The 24,124-nt window shown below is 38.0% G+C and overlaps 1 protein-coding gene across 2 annotated transcripts in view; it reads right to left on the bottom strand.

The window, feature by feature from the left end:
• Nucleotides 1-24,124, bottom strand: part of TM9SF4 (transmembrane 9 superfamily member 4) — a 53,628-nt gene that overhangs the window by 29,070 nt on the left and 434 nt on the right. Inside the window, exon 1 of one of the 2 annotated variants that reach the window (XM_074211861.1) lies at nucleotides 15,414-15,521. The exons of the other annotated variant lie outside the window; for it this stretch is intronic. Coding sequence (XP_074067962.1) covers nucleotides 15,414-15,455 — 42 coding nt within the window. The 5' untranslated portion in view covers nucleotides 15,456-15,521. Of the gene's footprint in view, nucleotides 1-15,413; nucleotides 15,522-24,124 lie in introns of those variants that run through there. 2 annotated transcript variants of the gene reach the window in all.

Below are 24,124 nucleotides of genomic sequence, written 5' to 3'. Positions count from 1 at the left end.
CACGTAATAATGTCCACAGAAATTGTTATGTTTCATATTCCAACTGTCTTACTCCCCTCTCCAAAACAGCAACAAATACTAAGAATTCCATCAGTTTGAAAAAAGTGTTTCTGTCATCACAAAAAAAATCTGAATTCAAAATGGGATACTTAGGTATCCCCATTTGAAGTAGAGTGACATTGTTGAGAAAGTCAGTTCTGGAATAAGGAAGATCTGGGTCATCTGTTGTATAGGTGAACATGTGAGAGATGTGATCGTAGGCAAATGACTTTAACTCTCACTAAAATTACAGATTACATATAAATTGCCAATCTGTGATTCTCCTCACCATTTCCCTAAAATGTTGATACAAAGATGAATGATAAAATCCTTACTCTCAAGAAGCATCTTACCTTCTCTAGAAAAATAGTTTTATCTAAATCTTCTTTCCTTTACCCTGTCCCATCCAGTCACAGAAATTCTATGACTATTTTCCCACAAATGACAATTAGGAAGGATTCTACTTTTGCTACCTGTGTAATCTTGACAAATTACTAAACTTCACTTGGGCTCAGGTTCTGTCTAGTTATATTCTTCAATGTACCCTCCACTTCTATTTTTCACTTTTTAAAAAATGATTTATTTATTTTTCCAGCTACACGCAACAATAGTTTTTAACAAGCATTTGAGTTTCACATTTTTCTTTTTCCCTCTCTTCTCTCCTCTTAAGAGAAAGCAATCTAATATAGACTATAAATGTGTAACCATGCTAAACATAGATCCACATTAATCATGTTGTTAAAGAAGAATCAAATCAAAATGGGGTAATAAGTTCACAAATACAAAAATATTTATAGCAATTCTTTGTAATAGAAAAAAAAATTGTAAATTTGAGGGTATGCCCATCACTTGAGTAATGGCTGAACAAATTCTGATATATGAATGTGAAGGAACACTATTGTTCTCTAAGAAATCATGAGGGATGGAACTTCAGAATAATACATAAGGCAACTTTTAAAAACTGAAGATAGGAAGCTTTGGTCTGCATTTAAATTCCATAGTTCCTTCTCTGGATATGGATAGTATTTTCCATCACAAGTCTTTTAGTGTCTTTGATTATTGTACTGCTGAAATGAAGAAGTCCATGATAGTTGCTTATCACTTAATGTTGCTGTTAGTATGTTCAATGTTCTGGTTCTACTCACTTCACACAGTATTAGTTCTTGCAAGTCTTTCCAGGCTATTCTGAAGTTCCCATCCCTCATGATTTACAATTTACAATTTTTTTCCACTACAAAGAGTTGCTATAAATATTTTTGTACTTGAGTTTATTACCCTTTTTTGTGATCTTTGGGATATAGACCTAGAAATGTGTATCTTCCACTTCTAAATCTATGACCCAATGAACTTCTATACTTTATAACTCCCTATAGAGACCAAATTCAAGTAATTCATAGATGGACAGAGGTGAATAGACAGTTGATAAAAATTTATCAACAAAAATGGTGATGAAACTATACCTTGACATTAAAGAAGATAAATACAGCAGATAAGGAGGCAATATGTCCATTTTACCCCAGTATATGAAACAATAACCTTCCTCCCCCACCCTGGATCCTTTTTTGGCTCCCAATCTGATTAATCTAATAACTCATTTCATTTCCACCCTTTTGAAGGAGTCTAGTTATCTTGCCTCAGCTAAATTGCCCCACGGAATTCAAGGACTCAAATAGCAAGGTAAAAGGGAAGACCCAAACCAGCCCCACTCTAATCCAAACCAAAACAGGCAACAATGCAGGAAGCAATATGGATAACAACAAAGTGGTTGGTTCTCCACTAAAACTGGACCTTCTCCTACCTCCATGCTAGGTGGCACAGTGGACAGAGCACTGGCCCTGGGGTCAGGAGGACCTGATTCCATTTTATTTCTTTGCCTTTTTAAATCCTTCCTCCAAGGGTCTAGATCCTCCCTCTATCCTACATCAAAGCAAGCTCCTTGTAGGTAAGGACTGTATTGTGCACAATCACTGATTGTCAGGTAGAACATGGAAAAGAATTTCTATGGTCCCAGGGGCAGAATCAGAGAATTCAGGAAATGGAAAGATCCTCAAGGTTATCCACTGCAACATTTCTCAGAAAAGTTCATCCCATTCACCATATCCCCAACAAGGAATGAAGGAGTCCAGATTTCATTCCATCCTTGAATGGTTCAAATTGGTAGGAAGATCTCATAGGACATCCAATTCCCCATCTCAGTATCTTTATGCTAGCTTGCTCCCTCCTCCCACCTGACTCTAAGAAGCCCTCATTTCCTTCAAAATTCTACTCAAGTGAAGATTTTGAGATGGAAAAAGATATATGCAGAAGTAATTGTAACAGAAATAGAATGAAAGAAATAGGGAGATCAGAGAAGGCTATAAAACACTGGATACAGGGAAGGAATCATTTTCAGCTCAAGGAAGTGTCCCTCTTCCATGAAGTCATCCCCAATCTTTCTAGCTATTAGGTGGCTACCCCCATTTTTACTTAGCATTTATTTTGTTTATACTTATTTGTGTATAAATTGTCCTTTCTCCCATAGGACATATGTTTTTGGTTTTGTTTTTTTCTAGGCAATAAAGTTAAGTAATTTGCCCAAAGACACACAACTAGTAAGGATCAAATATCTGAACCCAAATATGAACTCAGGTCCTCCTGACTCCAAGGCTGGTAACTCTATCCACTGTGCCACCTAGATGCCCACTCCTATACCTCCCAAAGGATTTAACAACTTTATTTCATTTTTGTTCCTATATCTCCAGCAAAAAGTGGACATTTAATGAATGCTTGTTGATTTACTGGTGAACTATAAGGAGTTGAAAACTTCATTCAACAAATACTTATTTAATTAAGTACCTATAATGGTTTCTAGTTCCAGCTCTATCATTCTCTCTGTACAGGAAGGAACTGATTTGGAAAAATCAATTTCTGTGTGTGAGCAACTGGTCAAGATAAGCATATGAAAAATCTTTTCCATCTTGGACATTCTATTATTCTGTTGCATGGTCTTAAAATCCCAAATTGGCTAAGATATTTTATATCTGACCTCCAGAAGCTTATACTCTAGAAAAACAATGAGATCTGTATATATCTTTTCTTTTTTGTCAAAGCAATAGAATTAAGTGATTTGCCTAAGATCACACAGCTAGGTAATTATTAAGTGTCTGAGGGCGGATTTGAACTCAGGTTCTCCTGATTCTAGGGCCAGTGCTCTATCCACTACACCTCCTAGCTGTCCCAAGATCTGTATATATCTACAATATAAAGTAGTGTGTGATAAATGTCATAAGAGGTGAATATAAAGTTGGTTGATGGTCTATTAGAATTTGGGCACAATCTCATTTGTATATGCATGGTGTGAATACCAGCTAGCTTTGCCTTTGCTGTTCAGTTGTTTCAGTGGTGCTTGACACTTTGTGATCTCATTTAGGGTTTTTTTTGGCAATGATTCTGGAGCAATTTGTTATTTCCATCTCCAGTTTATCTGAAAACTGTGGTAAACAGGAGTAAGTAACTTGGTTCAGGGTCTCACAGCTATTAAGTGTCTAAGGCCAGATTTCAATTCAGTAAGATCAGTCTTCCTGACTCCAGACCCAGGACTACTTTACCACCTAGCTCTACTATCAACTATCCATTTAAATAACTTTGGGCAAGTCAATTAACCTGTGTTGTTAAAAGAGGGAGAAGACTCAAGGATCTCTAAGGTTTCCTTCCAGATTTAGATTCAATAATCCTAATTCTACCTTATAGTTATATACTATTTAACAGTTTATATACTTCTTTTACAATCATCATCTAACTATCTACATCAAAGAGTGGAAGTGAGAAAAATACATTTTACAGGCTATAAATGTGAGCAATAATTATTAGCATCTTCAGTAAAAAGTCTAGTAAAAGAAGATCTATTTGATAATTACTACTGCAAAAAGAGATTCAGTACACAATAGCAAGAGAGAGACAACAATTTCTTGTCTTACATTTCACACCTAATAAGGATAAATGACATCATTTTCAAAAGTTCTTTTCATGGGTGCTTAGCTGGAACAAGAGAAGAATTGGGGGAATATGAATGTTGTCTTCAAATTATATAGCTATAAACACACATACACATAATATAGAAGAGTGGAGGAGAAAAAGGAGGGAAGACTGAGGGTAAGGAAAAGGTAAAGTGAAAGGACAGTGACTTTTACTAACAGAGATACATTGATTGCTGGTATGGAAATGATGTATTTATGAGAGAAAGTAACTACATTTTCTTAAGAGTTTGTGATTGGGATGGTTATGTATGTACCATATATTTGTGGAAAGCACATTTCAAAGGGTTAATAGCTAGGACCTCACGGACAAAAATTTTTTATGAGAGGTGTTAGTCCAGATGTGTTGGAAAATCTTCAAGGTGTAAATTCTTGTGCACAGAGGGAAATAATTCCAATGAGGAAGAGAAATGACATTTAACTTAAGTGAGTGCACAAGACTAAACCAAACAACAGAGATTTTAAAAAGTTATATGCATTCTATAAATCAATTTAGAATTGTATGTGGTAGCAAAGAGCCAGAAACAAAATAGATGGACTAAATAGAAAGACTAAAACTGTGGTACATGAATATGATGGAATATTTCTATAAGAAATGACAAAAATGATGAAAACAGGGAAACGATGATTTTCATAAACTAATGCAAGGGAAGCAGAGCCAAGAATACAATATTTACAAAGTCTCTACCAATGTAAATGAGAACAACCACAAAACAATGTGAAATAAATGTAGCATAAGGTTGGTTCTAAAGAAAAACTATAACAGCTCGTGCACAGTCCTATAAAACATGAGTGCTAAAGCTTGAAATGAACTGAGGCCAGTGAAGGAATACTAAAAATAAAAGTACTTTTCTGCTTCATCAGAAGAAACAGAAGGTCAAAGGGATGAAACCAAAGCTTAGGGACAATGGAGTAATGGCAAATGACAACAGTGAAAAGGAGAAACTGATCAATCCCTATTTTATTTCTTTCTTTTCCCCCAAGGACAATAATTACCTTTGTACTAGAAATGACAAAAAAAAAAGACCAATATTGAAGTGATATCCAGGAAAACTCCAAATGAATTATTCCATACTAAAAGAACTGGTTGATGTGACTGTGAAACTACCTACTGGGAATAAGATCTGAAAGATTGTGAAAAATGGGAAAGAACCACAAGAGGGGGTGAACAAAAGAAGAGTATAGTCTGTAAAATACGTCAGTAAATTTGACTATGATTCCTGGGAAAATTCTAGAATAGATCATTAAAGAGAGCAAAGACTAGAATGACTTTAACAATAACAGTTCCATGCCAGGCTAACTTTATTTCCTTTTTGGACAGGATTACTATTGTTAGATCATAAGACTTATTGTAGACACAGCTTACCATAGGTTTTAGGAAAGCAATAGATAAGATTTCATACTATCTCCGTGGTAAAGTTGGAGAGATATTGACTAGATTATACAATTAAATGATTTAGTTGTCAAAGTGGAAAGTCTCCACTGGAGTATGTTTAAACCCTGTGTTGTTTAATATTTTTTATCAATAATTTTGATAAAGTCATAGGCCAAGCTCAACAAAATTGGTACATAAAATTCATTTCACAAGAACAAGATGGAGTAGATATTGTTGTTTGAAAAAGATCTGAGGGTTTTAGTGGAATACAGGCTAAATATGACTGTCAAAAATCCTAAGGGAATCTCGTGCTGCATTAAGAGGTGTATGCTTCCAAAACTAAGGTAATGATATTTCCTCTAATTTCTGCCCTAGCCAGATGATCATTAGATTATTATATTCAGTGCTGTATGCCATGCTTTAAGGATACAGATATGCTTAAGAGCAAGCAGAAGGTGTCAATAAGGATGGTGAAGTGCCTTGAATCAACAGCATATGAGGTCAGACTTAAGAACTTGGGTATGTTTAGCCAGAAGAGAAAACTCCGAAAGGACATGACAGCTGTCAAGTGTTTCTTTAGAAGACTGTCATATAGAAGAGGGAATTTGGCTAGTTTTTTGTTATCATTGCATTTCTTTTTTCCTGTCAACGTGGTAGGTATATATCAATATCAACATGGGCTTAAGGTAGGTTGAAGTTATCGTTGTGCTAGACATTCGGGTTATTAAAGAGCTTTCTATGACAAATAAAGAAGTCTCTGACTTTGAAGTGGTTGGGTTATCAAGGGTCCTAATAGGGAAGGCATAAGTTATTGTTCACCAACTCAAGGAAGCCTCTCACTGCCAACTGGTCCTTAGGTTTTACTGGCTCAAGGCTCTTTACCATCCCTGTCCTCTGAATTCCTTGAGTAGCTGCTTGTCCCCCCTCTTCTGGTAATCGTTAGTGATCCCAAGAGTTGTATGATAATTTGAAGAATGGGAATGTAGGCTTGAACTTCATCCACCCTCCCTGCAATAGTCAAATATGGATTTGTTTCCAAAACTATACTTACCCTTCAGCTATTATGATCCAACACTCCCCTGCTCCCCACCACTTACAATGTAAAATTAGGGTACCAGCTTCTTAAGGTAGTTGTAGCACCCATAGCAGCAGGTGAACAAGGTATCACTGGGAACATTTCCCTCCTTCCCATCTCCCTTTCCTGTTCCTTCCACCCCTGGTCATTTCATGATTATGGCAAACACCCTGGGGCAGTTACCAGGATAACAGCACTTCCTCAACTCCCATTTTTGTTTTGTGTTGAGTAGTGAGTCTCACTGTATTTATGCATGTAATTTTAAAATAAATGTACATATATTGTATATATGCTCAAAAACATTTTACTAATGGGGTGTACAATCAAAAGGATCTGGAGACCACTGTTCTTATTTATTGTTTAGTGGATGAGTCTTGCCCTTCAGATCTCTAGGTTATTTGAAGTAGATCATGCTAAATGATAGTCTTGAAAGCCCTGACTTGTGCCCATCTGAAACTCCTCCAAAAAACATTCTTCCTAGTTCCAAATGGCAAGAGTTAAGTCAAGAATTGGGAACAACAGTGGAAGTTGCAGAGAAATAGACTGAGGTTTGACAAAAGGAAAAAATTGCCAACAAACCTGGCTGAAGTAAAGTGAAAGGGACAGCCAGCAAGGGAGGTGGTGAGTTGCTTCCCATTGGTGGCCTTTAATCAAAAGCTGGATGGCCACTTGTTAGAACATTATAAAACACACTCTTATTTGTCACAATGTGGAATAGATAGCCTTTGCAATCCCTTCAAACTCTGACAATGTGATACTCTGAGACTGCCTGGAAGGCCCTCAGAGAAAGGAAGCATTTGCTTTGGTTTGTATTGGTCCAAAGGGCAAAATTAGGACCAAAGGTCTGAGTGAGAGGATCAATATAGGGCAGCAGCCTCATACATATATGTTATAAGTAACTTCTTCCAGGAAAAAATTGGAATACACTAAACACGACAAGTACCAAATCTCTCTCTCTCTCTCTCTCTCTCTCTCTCACACACACACACACACACACACACACACACACACACACACACACACACAAATAAAGCTATTCTTTTAACAGACAGGTAAGTAGTTGTTGCCTATATGGAAGTTATTTCCAAGTAAGCTGAGTCAAACCAATGACTTATAAGATAAAAGATCAAAGAATTGACCGTGTCCATAGGAACATCTTGGTAAGGCAGCGTTAGCCTTAATACTCACACTTTTTGACTCCTAAGGTCTCCATCTAAAGAAGTCCAGTCATTGATCTCTTCATTTTATATTCAACTGTCCTCCTTCAGGTTGGTTTGCATCATGACTCCTAGACAGATATCACTATGCCCGTTTTTCAGTCTTTTGTCTTTCTGTATTATAGCAAACTCTTAGATGTCAGGGACTGTCTGTCTTTTAGTATTTTTATCCCCCAGGCAGTATTTTATATAAAGCAGGTATTTAACAATTGTTTAACGACTGAGTTGATTTACAAAATAAATGCAAAAACTAATGGAAAGCATAAAAATTAGAAAAATATGTGATGCAAATTAAAGCAACTCTAACATGACTCTCCTCTTCCCAAATAAAATAAATGAATGAGTAAAAAGGACATCAACACTGAGTATAAGAATTTCTTTTTAAAAAGTTTAATAGATGTCAAGCAAATTGCCTTAATGAGAATAAAAGAACCTAGAAACAACCTTAGTTACTCTGAATATTCTACAAGATGATCTACATAATGGAAATACTGAATTCTACTAAACAGGAACCCATTCAGAGCTTCATGGTGAGTGTCAGAGGAAAGGTCACAAAGCCAGTACTTTTTCATGCATCATGTTATCTACCATCAAGTCCGAAGCCTTCAATCCTATAGGTTTAAACATCTCCAGTCATATGGTATGTTCTCCAAGTCCTAGTCACTTTCCTCAGGGCAGTCTCCAGCTTTTCAATGTCCTTTCTAAAATGTGGTTTTAAAAATTGAACAACTGTTTACAGGGCTACTATCATCTCAGCTACCCTGACATCTGCTGAATTTTTCTCAGTCTATTATATATAAAAAAGTGGCTGATAAGTTTTTAATTTGCTTTAATGACAATTTCATTTTGTCAAAAGGTATATGAATCAAAGCAGGGGAACTACTGTTCTAAGATACAGCTTGATCATGTAAAAGACATGTGTGTTTCCTAAGAAACAAAGAGAACCTTGAAAGGAAGTAACCATTTCACTGTTAAGATAAAGAGGGAAAAAGCTGGGAGTAGTTTAACATGCACTAGAGATAGTAGGATGTTGGATTTGAGATAAGAAAGCTCTATTGCCAAAGATTTTACAGGGAATTTGGCCTAAGGGGAAGCAATTTAAAGAGACTAATGTGGAATTTATGGGGAAATTACTGACTACCTTGGATTTTAAGATACATGTGGCATGTAAATAATTATTACTGTATTATAAAAAAATAACATTAGAAATTGAGTGATTCAGGGCAGCTAGGTGGTGCAGTGGATAGAGCACTGGCCCTGGAGTCAGGAGTACCTGAGTTCAAATCTGGCCTCAGACACTTAATAATTATCTAGCTATATGGTCTTGGGCAAGCCACTTAACCCTACTGCCTTGCAAAAAAAACTAAAAAGAAATTGAGTGATTCAAAGTAAAGAAAGTAGAACAAAGAGAACAATACGATAATAACAATGTAAAAAATAACAACAGTAACAATGCTGATAAATTCTAAGGAATAATATTGGTCTTAGAGAACTTATAAGGAAATATGAATTCTTCTCAGGAAAAAAGGTGAGAATTACAGATGTGAAATTCACTTTCCACAGTTAGCTACATTTGTTACTGGTTGCTTTGTGTCTAGGAAAGTGCCATAATAGGCATTTAATCAAGGAATGCTTGTTGATTCTTTAAATGTTTTTCTTTTTTTCAAGGAAGGTTTCAATGTGCATGTGGGTGTATTTTAAAATGACTATCTTGGGGATATAATTCTAACCAAATATCCATAGCAACAACAGGAATGTAAAGTAATATTACTATAGTGCAAGAAACAAAGATGAGAAATTCAGAGAAACCTAAGAGGCCTAGAGTGAAATGATTCAGAGTGAAGTGAACAGACCTAGAAAAACAATTTATCATGACCACAATAATGTAAATGGTAAGGGCAAAGCTAAGTTGTTACTATAATGAACAATCTGGTCACGGAAAAGAGATGCACAGGGGCGAAGCCAAGATGGCAGCACGAAAGCAGCATTTCCCAGGAACTCCCCACCCCCAAACTCCAAAAGCCAACAAATTATGACTCTAGCCAAAGTTTAGAGGGGTAGAACCCATAGAAAGACTGAGTGATACATTTGGGGGAAAAGCTGTGGCCTCAGCCCAGCCCAGAGATCACCAACAACAGCTTGGAGGGGCAAGAATTCTGTTACACCAGAATGAATGGGTAGTGAGGGAGCACCAGCTGAAGAACCTGCAGTGAGAATCTGGAGAAAGCACCTGCACCCCCAGAGACGGTAAGGGAAGTGTGCAGAGATTTCTCTGCTTTCCCTGGGGTAGGACCCTGCTGTTTGCCTATACTCAGATCCAGGTTGCAGTCTGGGCTTCCATACTAAGTAGCCAAGCTGGATCCCTCCTTATAGCACTAGGGCAGAGGGAAGTGGGGGGTGGGGCATCTACATATCCAAGTGCAGGCAAGAAAGCATAGGACCTTGAAGGAATAAAAGTCCTGGTGGGGTGCCCCCCCCAAAAAAACCTCTCAAAACCTTGGAAGTGCTGTCTTGGGTTGAGGAAATGAGTAAACAACAGAAAAAGAAGAATCTGACCATGGAGAATTACTTCAGTCCCATGGAAGATCAGAACACATACTCAGATGATGAAAAAAATAGAAGCTTTCATATCCAAAACCTCCAAAAGAAATAGAAAATGGGCTCAGACTATGGATGAACTCAAAAGACTTTGAAAAGCAATTAAGGGAGATGGAGGAAAAATTGGGAGGAGAAATGAGAGCGATAACAGAAAAATCATGAAAATAAAATCAACAGCTTGGTGAAAGATATACAAAAAATACTGAAGAGAATAATATGTTAAAAACCAGTTTAGGCCTAATGGAAAAAACACACAAAAGGCAAATGAGGAGAAGAATGCCTTAAAAAGCAGAATTGGTCAGCTGGAAAAGAAGATAAAAAAGCTCTCTGAAGTAAATAACTCCTTCAAATGCAGAATGGAACTAAAGGAAGATGATGACTTTGCAAGAAATGAGGAAGAAATAAAACTCTTCCAAAAAATGCCAAAAATTAGAAGAAAATGTTAAATATCTCATTGGAAAAACAACCGACCTCGAAAACAGATCCAGCAAGAAATAATTTAAAAATTATTAGGCTATCTGAAAGCCACGATCAAGAGAGGAACCTCGACTTCATTTTTCAAGAAATAATACAGCAAAATTGCCCTGAGATCCTAGAAGCAGAGGGCAAAATAGAAATTGTTCTGGTCACCTCCTGAAAGAGATCCCAAAAGAAAAACTTCCAGCAAAATTCCAAAGCTCTATTCACTGTGCCACCTAGCCACCCCAAAGATGAACTTTCAATGAAACAGGGGACTTTCAAACTTTCCTATTGAAACAACCGGAGCTGAACAGAAAGCTTGATCTCCAAGTACAGGGCTCTGGTGAACCATAAAAGGGGTGGATGAGAAGGACTAACTATGAGGAACTTAATAATACTGAACTGTTTGTATTCATGGAAAGAAGATATTGATAACTCACAGAGCTGTTAGAAGGACCATATATAGACAGAGCACAGAAAGGAGTGGAATATAATGGTATAATACAGTAAAAAGATGGAGTCAATGGGTGATAAAGGAAAGTACTGGGAGGAAGGGAAAGATGAATAAGAAGCTCAAAAATTTCACATAAGAGTCAAGAAAAAGCTTTTTAAATGGAGTGGAAAGGGGGAAGGCAAGGGGGAATGAGTGAGCCTTCATTCTCATCAGAAGTGGCTCAGAGAGGAAATAGCATACACACTTAATAGGGTGAGGAAATCTATCTTATCCTAGAGAAAAATGAGAAGAAAGGGATGGGATAAGGGGGAATGGGGGGAGGGAAGGTGGGGAAATAGGTGATAGAACAGAGGGAAGATCGAGGGAGAGGGTACTCAGATTCAGTACACTTTTGGACAGGGCCAGGATGAAAGGAGAGAGAGAAGAGAATAAATGAGAGTGGGGAGAAATAGAGTGGAGGTACAGCTAGTAATAGCAACTGTGGGAAAAATATTGAAGCAACTTCTCTGGTGGACTTGGGATAAAGAAGGCAATTCACCCCAGAGACAGAGCCATTGGAATCTGAACACAGACTGAAGTACATTTTTCTATCTATTCTTGAGGTTTCTCATCTTCTTGGGGGGGGGGGGGGGGTTATGTTTAATTTTATGTCTACTCTTATAACACATTCAATTTACATCAATGTATAGCATGGAAAAATGTAAAGACTATCAGACAGCCTTCTGTGTGGAGGGGGAATTGTAAAATTCAAAACCTTACAAAAAATGATACACAGATAGATACTACTATTGTATATAAATGGAAAACAAAATGTTAATTTAAAAAATTAAAAAAAAGAGAGATGCACAACTCCTCTTTCCTAGAAGAGGGAAGTAAGGAGCACTGGATGAGGAATGTTTAATACTGAGCCAGATAAGTCACACATTGTATTACAAGGGAAGGTTCATTGATCAATAAGGGAGGACAACACTGCCATAAATGACTGTGATGTAAAAACAAAAAGCATCAATAAAATTTTAAAAAATGAGTAGCTTTGGTTCAGTGCTATGATGAGTAGGTCTTTTATCAATGCAGATGACAACTATACTTCCTCTTTGGTTATAGAATTGTCTGGAATACAATGAAGTTAAGGGACTATCTCAATGTAACAAATCAATAAGCATTTATTAAGAACCTACTACAAACAATGCAGTCTATTAGGTCCTGTAGATGTTTAAATAAATACAAAACATATACAAAATATACGGGCGGGGGGAGGGGGAACACTAGCAGCTAAGAGAATTGGGACAGATTTCATGTAGGAGGTGACTCTTGAGGTGGGCTTTGAGATTCTAAGAGGCAGAAGTGAAGGAGTACATTCCAGCCCTGGAGGACAACCTGTGTAAAGGCATGAGTAAGGAAAAGTAAGAAAGCCAGTTTCATTGGGTAGCTTAAGAATAGTATAAAAGGGAGTGATGAGTATTATCCCAAAAGGTAGACAGGGGTTTCATTATGAAATAATTGAAATATCAAATTAAGGAGTTTCTAGTTTATCCTAGGGGCAACAAGCGGGTAGTAGAGATTTTTAAAGAAAGGAGCGTGTGTGTGTGATTTGGTTAGACCTGTCTGAGTAGTGGAGGACTGGAGAGGGAAGGGACTTGAGGCAAGGAGATCAACTCTAAAACTACTGTAATAGTGCTGGTGGGGGTGATAAATCTGCCAGTGTGGTAACTGCATGGTGTAGAGAAGGAAATGGATAAGAGATGCAGAAGCAGAATCAACAAAACTTGGCAACTGATTAGATAGTAAAGAGGGTTGAAGGAGAGAAGAGTCAAGGATGATGGCATCCTCAATAGAAATAGTGAAGTTAAGTTTTGAAGAGGGAATAAGTTCTGTTTTTGGATTTGTTAAGTTTTAGATGTCTATGGGACAGGCAGTAGGGAATTTACAATGGGAATTTGGTAACACAGGAATACGGTTTAGGATCTTGAATTCTGTGCAGAAATGATAGATGAAATGAGAGGTCAATGAGACTTCCAAGGAAAAAAGGTGGTAGCGATAGAACAGAAGAGGGACCAACAAGGACAGAGCCTTGGATACAATTACAGTTAAGGATTAGGACATATGATGATGCTGATCCAGCAAAGAAGACAAAGGAGGAGTTTGGAGGAGAACCAAGAAAGAGTGTCATAAAAACCAGAGAGGAGAGAATATCCAGGAGGGGAAGATGGTCAACAATGTTAAGTGTTGTAAAGAGGTTGTTATAAGATTGAAGCTGGTTGTCTTAGATCACTATTATAGTATCCCCTTAAGGGAGGTTGTAAGCTTATAGAAAAGTCATGGAAAACTATTTTTCGAAGGACAGTTGTGTTACCCAAATATTTTGTCTACAAGCACTTTTTCTTTGTGGTAATAAACACCCAAAATAATATTTTGCCCTGACCCCTGCTAAGCAAATATGTCAGCTGTAGGGCAGGGGAGAGGGGGGAAGGCACCCAAAATCATAATATAACACTCTCACTCTCAGAAGAATACCTCAGAATACCCCTTTCCTGGTATACCATACCAGCCATATTGCCTCTCTCTGCCTGAGTTTATTTCAGTTCCTATTTTCTCTTTCCCTTTCTCCTTGCACTAAACTGATCCTCACTGTTTCACATGTTATTCTCAGTAACCTAACTCATTAAGGTAGGGGTAGGGAACCTTTTTCTGCCAAGGGCCAAAAATTAGCCTGTTTTATTTGGTCAAACATTTACCTAATTCCCTCCTTAAAAAGTTTCTAGATTTATGGAATTTCAAGTCCCACCTGCAGTTGCCTTGGAAGCACCAGACCAAATGATTTCATGGGCCTTATATGGGCCCCTAGGTCAGACATGCCTTGCCCCTGCATTAAGGGACTGTTTTCCCCAATGCCTAGGTTGGTTCATGGGTCTGGTCTTAAGACAAAAACTGGGTATTCAGTCAAGGAATTAACCTACTGAGAACTGCACTTACACTGTGGGGAGTATGACAATGTGAGACCATCTATAGAAAGCAAGAATCAATGAGGGGAAGGTTCTACCTCCTCCTAAGAGAGGGACTCTCTTATACCAGAGGAGTGTCACAAAACAGAGGTCAAGGAGAAAGAGTGAGAAAAGGTCACTGAATTTGCAATTAAGAAACTTTTGCTGTCTTTGGAAAGGGCAATTTCAGCTGAATGATTAGGTGAGACATTAACCTGAAAGGGTTTGAAAAATAAGAGAAAGGAGAATGACAGGAGGCAGAGCCTTTTCTATTAGTTTGACTTAAAAGGAAAGAAGGATATAGGCTAACAGTCTGAGGAAATAGTAGGGTTTAGGAAGGATATTTTTAAAGATGGGGGAAATTAGGGCATTCTTATAAGCAGCAAGAAAAAAGTCAGTAGACAGGGAGACAACGAAGATCAGACAGAAAGAGGGACTGAGATTTTTATGGGGAGTAATCTGCTAAAGTATCAAAGGGATGGGATCGGGGTCCAAGTGGAGGGATTTGATCTTGGTGAGGAAAAAGGACCAATTTTTCATCAGAATATAGAGATTATTAAACTGAAGCAGGACATGAATCCAGAGGTCTTTCAAACTTTAAAGCTGACTATCCATTACTCCATGCTGCTTCTTAGTAATAAAATCATATATGACATCTGAATGATAAATATGAGGTATCATTACCACAATACCATAATGATCACGATAAAAAGGAATATAATTTTGTCCTTAGAAAAAATGGCCTTACCTGCCTAAGTCTAGGCTCATTCATTTGATAGGGTTACCAAGATGTTTCCCATAGAATCTGACTTTTTATCAGTGACACAGAATGATAGGAACTACACATAATAGCCAAAACAGGCAAATATGACTTACTTCCTAGAGAAGTTTTTTAATCAATAAAAGGAAAAAATCCTGAATTTGAAGTCAAGAGATCCCAAATATTCAAATTACAATCCTGCTATTACTCATTCTAGGATTTTTAGGTAAGTCAAATACTTTCATGAGGTCTCAGTTTCCTCCCATATAAATGATCCCTAAAGTCTCTTCCAGATTTAAATCCCATGATCTTACTGACCACCAAAATGGTGTCAACTTTAGTTTCAGTTTGAGAAATCAGGTTGATAAAAGTACTTCCATTTAGTCCAGCAGGTCCCATAAAATTCTGATTTTTAAGATAGGAAGGAACAAGATTCTTTTACCTGATTTCTTTCCAAGTCACCTGACTGCAAAAGTGATGACATTCTGCCACAAGGTGAAGACAATCTAGAATTTTCAAGTTGTAATCTAATGCACCATCTATGGCTTCAAAGGTGACCTAGAAAGTTAGAAAACATGAGAAGCCCAGGTACTAAGGTCTCTCCATCCCAAAGGGTATTCTTTGGGTTAAGATATTTGTGGAAACATGGAAACAAAGTACAGACTGACAAGTTGCTTTCTGTGGGGGTGGGGTGGGGGGAGGGAAGTAAGATTGGGGGGAAGAATTATAAAACTCAAACAAAATGTTTAATAAAAGAAAAAAAAGATATTTGTGGAAACCTATCTGTGTACAAGAAACAGAGCCCAAGTCTCTCAAGATGTCAGAATTGGAAGGGAACCTAGAGACTATCTAAGCCCAAACTACTTCTCACAACTACCACCCTCTACCTTTTTTTTTCTTCAAAGGAGAAAACTGATGTGTAGAAAAATCAAGTGATTTGCTCAAGATTACATAAAAATAAAGCACAAAAAAATTAAAATATGAAGATCAAAATGTGTTTTCCCTTTCCCAGTTAATACTCTTATCCCACTTTGAAAGGATCTGAATGAACTAACTACTACCAAAGGAAATTAGAGACTGAAAATGAAATATTAATTTATATTTTTCATTAATGTCTCAGTTACAAGGGATCCTTAAAGCCCCTTGAAGAAATCCCCTTTATGCAATATACATGACATTCAATAAACCCTTTGAGTACTTACGGTGATAAGATTAAAAGATAATCCATATGATTATAGAATCTCATAAAATATAAGAAAGGAAATCTCAAGAAAACATTTAATCCTACCTTCTCCTTTTATAGATGAAGAAACTGAGGTTAAGGAGAAGTGACATGCCCAAAGTCACAAAGTTAAAGCTAGTATTAAGAAATCAGATTGGATTTCTGGTCTATGGGTTTTTCTATTGAACCATACTTACCACTTGCCAAAAAGCTAACTGTTCCTTTCCTTTTCTACCCCAAATCACATCTCTTACTGGCTAGGGAAGACAATTATTTAGGACCAGTCTGAATTCCTGGGAGATCCAAAGAATATATAAAATGATGATATGAGACTAGATGCTCCCTAAGCTCCTTTCCAGCTTTACTTATCCTTCATTGGTTGGAAAGAGTTGCTTTTTTTCACCCTATCTGCTTTCTACACCCCCATAATAAATTTGTTTCTTGTGGAGGAAAGCAGCTAAAATGATCACCTTCCTTCTCAAGAGCACATGAACAATGTACATCTCCATACTAGTCTCTTTTGAATCACTCTACATCAACAGAAAAATCAACCTCACATCAGGCTAGGAAGAGACAAAAGGCTTTGGGGAACAAGTCATAAGCAGCTAATGAGAGCAATTACCTAATCAATTAAAGTCCCAAGAGAATGAAGTCACAGATTAATGACAGCAAAAATACACTTAGCAAGGAGACTTTATAGAGCAAAAAGGAATCACTGACAAAAAAACAAATACCACCAACAATTCATCCTAAGAAATTTTGGAAATGTTATCTTTATTCTAAATCACAAATACAGTATCTGTTATATAGAGACAAAGAAAAGTACTTTAAAATAGTAAGGAGAAGGGAGAAGGAAGGAAAAGAAGGATAATGGAGTAAAGATCACCTAGACAAGAAGAACTTGAACAGACCTGAGGGAAACTAATAGCTACTACCTGAGAGGCAACATAAAAGACAAAAACTACTTTGGAAAAGCACACACAAAAAATTCATCATAGTGAAACATCTCTATTATATAGAATTCTAGAAGAGGACAGACTAGAAGGAGCTGTTAGATTGGAACTAAGTACAAACCTTCCTGACTGAAATCAAAGGATCCTTTAACAGCATAGTTCAAAGGAACCTCAGGGACTAAATAAATCATATCATGTAATAGAGATGAAAACTCAAGCCCAAAGTGATGAAATGACTTGCCTGAGGTCATGTTGTTGGCACAGTCAGGGCTCATTCTACTATCCCATGTTCTTCCTGGAACCCCACAAGGAGAAGGAGGCAGCTGAAGCCTCCCTGTCCAGAAACAGGTCCCATAAAATGAGCCCAGATCTCTCGTTAGGTGGATGAGAAATCTCCTGACTCTGCAAGCTAACATTTTTGAGGCAGGCTTAGAATTCATTTACAACCCATTTTGTGTGCATATACATGTTTTTAAAAGACCTCTTGGCTACATTTAGAAAGATCTTTGAATTCTAAAGCAATGAAGACTAATAAAGTAATGTAAGAGACAAATAAATGAGATTAGGTAAGGAATCATGGTGAACATCGAGAAGTATCTGGAAAAATTAACAATCTTTATGTATTGAAATTAACATAACATTTTCTAAGCAATTTTAATCGGCAAATAATTAATATTAAGTTTTTAATAAACATTTACTAATAAAAGACTATTAGAATAGTGAGGTCCCAAGTGTTCCTGGCCTACATCTACAAAAAAGTGGTTTAAGCAAAAGGTTCATGGATCAAAGTAGATTTATTGATGGGTGGCTTGTAGCATTCAAAAAAAAAAGCCAAATGGCTTTAAGTTCATCTAGTGTATTTCCCACCCTCTTGGATCAAAACTCAGAAAGGGAAGCACTGTCATCATGACCATCTGCATTCTCCTGCCTGTTAGTTAAATGCTAGATCAAAGGAAAACTTTTGCTAAGGTTGTAAAAGAGAAACCAAGTGAAGGAGGAAAGCAAGTAACAACTTAATGTTATTTCCATACTTCCTGGATACATTGAATATCCTCTATAAGATCTGAAGATAAGATAAAAAAAAAAACTTTGTGCAAGGAGGAACCTTCCTCTGGCTTGAGTATTTATTTCATGTCTATGCAGCCAGCAAAGAATGAAGCACTCAGTTAACTAATTGTTCTGATAGTCCAATGGTGTCTGCACAATAGAGTACCAGCTGAAGACAGACCCAGGAAGTAAATACTCAGTGACATAACCAATAGCTAATATGTCAGAAAACAAAATTTTAGATTCAAAACTAAAAGGATGATGAGAAAGAAAAGGTTTCATAACAGTTCATGCCTTTAAACATCATAGGAAGCAACCTTTAACATGTAGTTCTTGACACAGTAACATGGAACTTCAGAATATGAAGGAATCACATTCCTACCTCATTCCCCAACCTTTTACAAATGGAGAAAATGAGTCCAATAATAGGAAGAGACACATCCAAGTGCCATGATGGGTCAAATTTGGCTCATTTGTTGTTGGGTCAAAGTTGTTCTACTGGCACATTGCTTCTTTTAATATAGTCACAGTTATTATTAACATGTGTCATAAGATTTCCAGTATTATTATCACAAAAGTTTTTTTTTTACTTTGGATAGATAACAAGTTGCCTTTTCTTTGGGATGTTGAGCTTCATTATAGTTTCCTTAGTTCAGAAGAACCTTGAGGTCTTTTAGTCATTCAGGAAAGACCAAAACTAAATACTATAGACTGGGGAATTTAAAATTCTTTAAATGAGTGTCAAAGTCCCCTGAGATGACACATGGAAAAAAAAATTACTATGTGAAAATTTTCCTATATATCAAAATGATATCACCTTCACTAAATAGTGATACATCCTCCTTCTTATTTCATTCTTGGCTAATTTAACTCTTGATCCTTATACCTTACAGTAATGACTCAAACCCCAGGTTAATAAGATATCTGGAAAATCGGGGGAATGGATGAAATTACAGTTAATCCTGGTGAATCAATGGATAAGGTAGTACAGAAACAATCATTCTCAGGAAATGTCTATGCTAACACAGATGGGGTTGATGGCAGCCCATCCCACAAAGGGAGACAAAAACCAAACAACATGAAAATGAGAGATAAGAATCAAACAAAAGGGGTAGGGAACTATGCAATATGTGCATAGAAGGTAGAGGGAAGAGGAGGAAAAAAACCCAACTTAAAGAACTTTTAGACATGCACTTTATAACCTTAACTTTTCAAAACATCCAGTTTCCACAACTATGAGGCTACGTAGTCACTTGCTTAGTTCCTGTTTGGTTGTCTTACAATCCAATCTTGCCACAGGAGCCTAGAAACTGAAAGGCAAGTTTCATCTTACTAGGTTGTGAAATCTGTGTTAGGGGTGGAGTCCTGCTCCCCTATTAGGGACTGAGTCATCTACCAATTCTAGTCAATCTGTGACTACAATTTGCATATTACACACATCTTTAACAAGTTTTCCAACTCTCACTATTGGGCTTAACATGAAATCTCCTTCACAAGATTCTTTAAATAGTCTTATAATTTAACTGTTAAAAAGTTCAAGTAACTATCTGCAAAATACACAACTGAGCCCAGAGTGGGCATTCCCCCCCCCCCCCAGGAAAGTGCTTGTACTATATAATATGTACAGCGTTTCCTTGCAGAATCCCTAACACTGAATCATTGCAGGAAGTTTCTTTTGCTAATTTACTATTTCCAAAAAAACAAACCACCAAAAACCCCCAGCTCTGAAAAGAACCAAATATGGTCAATATTGCTTTACTGAATATCTTCACCAAGGCAAGAATTGTTATAATTTTCTGTTACTATTTTATTCCACAGATTTCCTAGTTATCCAAAAAAAAAGAAAAAAGATGATGATGACTGGATTAAGAAAGGAAATGAACTCTTGTTTCTATATCATCTGTTCAATTAATCAAATTGATGGATAAACACTTATTAAGTCCCTACTAGGTACAAAGTTCTATTCAAACAATCTCTTGCAATTAAAAAATGTTTATCATTTCTTACCTAAACAGTCTATGAAATAATCCCTGAGGTGCCAAATTTCTTTCCAAGCAATTATTCCTCATTAAACTGAAAGGTTTAGTCATCTGTCTATTAACAGGGAGGTAAGCCCATAACAATCAACTTATCACCCCTGGAAAAGAGAAAAACAACACTCAGGACCATTCTTCTCTAGTGAGTGATAAATGTCACGTATTTGCTAAAGGTTTTGTTTCTGTAAATGTACATGGGGAAGAAATCAACAGCTGTCCCTCCAAAAGAAGTTCCTGATGAATGACACTTAACTATGGACCAAGAAATCTTTATTTCAACAGCTTCTAGGAGGTGAATATATGTGTGAGGGTGAAATATTACTGTTCTCTTCCTATTTAGTAAAAGTAACTCACATTTATACACTTTACAAACCAAAAAATACTTATCTCACATTATTCTTATGGCAAATTAAATGGTGGAAGCATTGTCATCCATTTTATACAAGAAGAAATAGACTCTTGGAGAAAGAAAGTGGCTTACAGAATTATAGGATTTCAGTGCTGGAATAAGCAGGTCTGCTCTGGATCTTATCTGGAAATGCTTCTCATGGGCTGACCCTCCGTCCTATTCTTTCTTTACTCTCTCTGGTCAATTTCACTCACCCCCACAGCTTTACAACTTGGCACTGTGACCCCAACACTTGTCTGACTTCTCTTCTGAGCTACGCCATGTATTTTGTAGTAGGCATACTGCCAACAGAACATTTCCCCCTGGGTGACCACTGGCACCTCAAATTCAACATACCCAAAATCAAGTCTGTTAACTTTCCTCCTACACTTACTCCTTCTTCTGACTTTATTATTTCTGTCTGTAATACCACCATTTATTCCTCCATATTACTATGAAAGGCAGCTTATTTGTTGCAGCAGATAAAGTGCTTGGCCTTAGAAGACTTTGAGTTCAAATTTGATCTCAAATACTATGTGACCCAAGGTCTGTCTCTTTTTTTTTTAGGTTTGTTTTTTTTGCAAGGCAAATGGGGTTAAGTGGCTTGCCTAAGGCCACACAGCTAGGTAATTATTAAGTGTCTGGGACTGGTTTTGAACCCAGGTACTCCTGACTCCAGGGCAGATGCTTTATCCACTACCCCACCTAGCCGCCCCTCCACTACACCACCTAGCCGTCCCCCCCACCCCCAAGGTCTGCCTCTTAATCTGTTTACCTCAATTTATTCTATTGTAAAATGGATAGTCATAGCACCACCTCACATGGTTTTTCTGAGGATAGAATGAGATAATATTTGTAAACCATTGAGCACAATACTTGACATGGTGGGCACTAAATAAGTGCTTGTTTCCTTCTATGTTCATAACTAGGATTATTTTTGGATTGAAAGATGAAAGAAGAATCAATCACCAAAGCTTGTTAAATCCACCTGTGCTCACTCTCTGGCACCAAATCCACACCTTTTCATTACCACTGACCTGGTCTATTGTAATAATCTCTACTATTCCCCTCACCAATTCACATGTTTTATTGAATCCAAAATCTTATGGAAAGAGCTGGGCATGTAACAGCTCTGTACAGAAATCTTTGTTGGCTTCCTAATATTTAGGGATTTGGTTGTCAGGGCCCACAACAATATGACACTCTAGTCTTGTCTCATGTCACTCATGATCCCAGCCAAACTGGACACCTCCATTCCCTGAAAATGCCCATGTTCTCCCTCCCTCTATGCCTTTGATTACTCTTCTACTCTCTATACCTGAAACATTCTCACCCATGTCTCTTTGACTTTTGAATTTGATCCCTTCCCCTTCCAATTCAAAACGTGTATGTAACAGTTTTACAACTCTCCAATGCACTTTTCACTTAATACTGTATTCTGTGTCTCTTTTTCTGTGTCCTCTTTGGGACCCAACAAAGATACTTCAGTGGTTTGCCATTTCCTTCTTCAACTCATTTGACAGATGAGGCAAACAAAGTGCCATAGCAAGTGAGTGTCCCAGGATGAGGCTTCCTGATTCCAAACCCAATGCTCTCTCCATGGCACCATCTATATGCTCCATTTTATCCAATTACTAGACTATAACTCATTAAGATCAGACACACACACACTATCTTTTCTATACTTTGTATCTCTCTCTCAACTCTTAAGTTGGTACTCTGTAACAGTTGGCACTTCTAATAAATTTTTTGCTGAAATTGTGAAAGAATTGTACAGATATGAAAGCTGAAAGGAGCCTTAGAAACTGCCCAAAGAGGGGAACTGACTTTTCCAAGTTGAATAAGTGGTAGACCTGAAATTATAGTCCAGATTGGCTAAATCCGCATTCAGGGCTTTTTACCAAACATCCCAGCTCTATATAACACAGAATAACAATCACAAACCCAATTCTGGTGACCAGGGCTTGTCTATCATCCACATTATTGGTGTTTCATAGATAAACACTGGATTTGCAATCAGAAAGACCTTAGTTTTGACACTTACTAGTTTTAGGCATGTCACTTCATTTCTCAGTGCCAGATAATATCACAGGATTTAGAGTAGAAAAGCAACTTCAAAACCAGAGTGTGAGATCTTTCTCCTAAGCTCAAGTGTGTGTGTGACCATGGGTCTCAGCTCTTTATCTGTAAAGTGAGGATCCTAATGATAGCTCCTATTTCAGAATCCTGATAAGAATGAAAAGAGATAATTCATGTGAAGCAATTAGCAAATCCTAAAAGATTCTACATAAATGTCAGTTACCTAGTTTAACCCACTTATTTTGCTGAAAAAGAACTTGAGTTCCAGAGAGGTTGCCATCGTTTGGTTTCTGTCTCCTTGAAATATGAATAATGTTTTTGTAAACTATCAAGTGCTATATAACAATAAAGAGTTGGGCTTAGAGAAAAGATCTGGTTTCTTGGAGTTCCAGTTTTGTCTGTGACAGGAGAAGCTGGTCAAGTCAATCCTTCCCTGTGCCTCCATAAGACTTGTACAATAGTTGCCTGTTTGTATTAGTGGCCAAAGTTTCCTCGACAGAGATAACCTATAGCAATTATGTATGTGTATGTATATATGTGTGAACCCACACCCACAGAGGCTTCTTTTAACTAAAATCCCACCTTTTCCTGAAAGCTTTCCCCAGTCCCTCTAAATGCCTGTGCTTTTCTTATATTATTTCCTATCTCCCTTATAGCGAGCTTGCTTTGTTTATAGTTTTGCATGTGGCGTGTCCCCCCACACCCCATTAAGATGTAAGCTCCTGGAGGGGGACCTGTCCTTTGCCTTCCAGCGAGGCACATAATGAGTGCTTACTTAATTGAATGTATCCATCTCTCCACACACACACACACACACACACACACACCTGCATCTCTACTCCTGTCCGGGTTTCCATTCATTCTTCTCCAGCACTTACATGACCGGCAAGGATTGAAATAATAAAAGCTTGAGGAGGGCAGGTGACTTGCCGTCAGTCGCTAGAGGCTCCACCTAACATGAGTCGGCACCTGCTGTATGCATGAAACCTGTCCTGCACAGCCCTTGTGCGCCCAGCCCCGCAAGGACCCCGGGGTCCCCGGACGTGGCCCCGGACGGGGCCTCGGAGCTGTCTAGTCGAACCGACGGATCTTACGGAGGGGGAAACCGAGGCCCGGGAAGGGGACGTGACTGGGGATCCAAGAGTCCATTCAACCTCACGCCTTGGCTCTACAAAGGAGGTAATTAAGGCCCGGGGGGGGGGGGCTGAGCGCCTCGGCCAAGGTCACCAAGAGATCAAGAGCGATTCGAACTCGCGTCCACTCCCTTCCGGCCGCGGCCCGGGCAGCTCCGCGGGGCCCGGCCCGGGCAGCTCCGCGGGGCCCGGCCAGGCGGGCCGAGGGGCCGCGCCGGGGTCCGGCCTCGGGGTCCGGCCTCGGGGTCCGGCCTCGGGCTCCCGCGGCGCGTCCCAGGCGGCGCCTCCGCTCAGG

Source organism: Macrotis lagotis, chromosome 1 (genome assembly GCF_037893015.1).
Source record: "Macrotis lagotis isolate mMagLag1 chromosome 1, bilby.v1.9.chrom.fasta, whole genome shotgun sequence".
Taxonomy (NCBI): domain Eukaryota; kingdom Metazoa; phylum Chordata; class Mammalia; order Peramelemorphia; family Peramelidae; genus Macrotis; species Macrotis lagotis.
The sequence above is the reverse complement of the archived record's forward strand: the minus strand, read 5'-3'. Positions and strand labels throughout refer to the sequence as shown.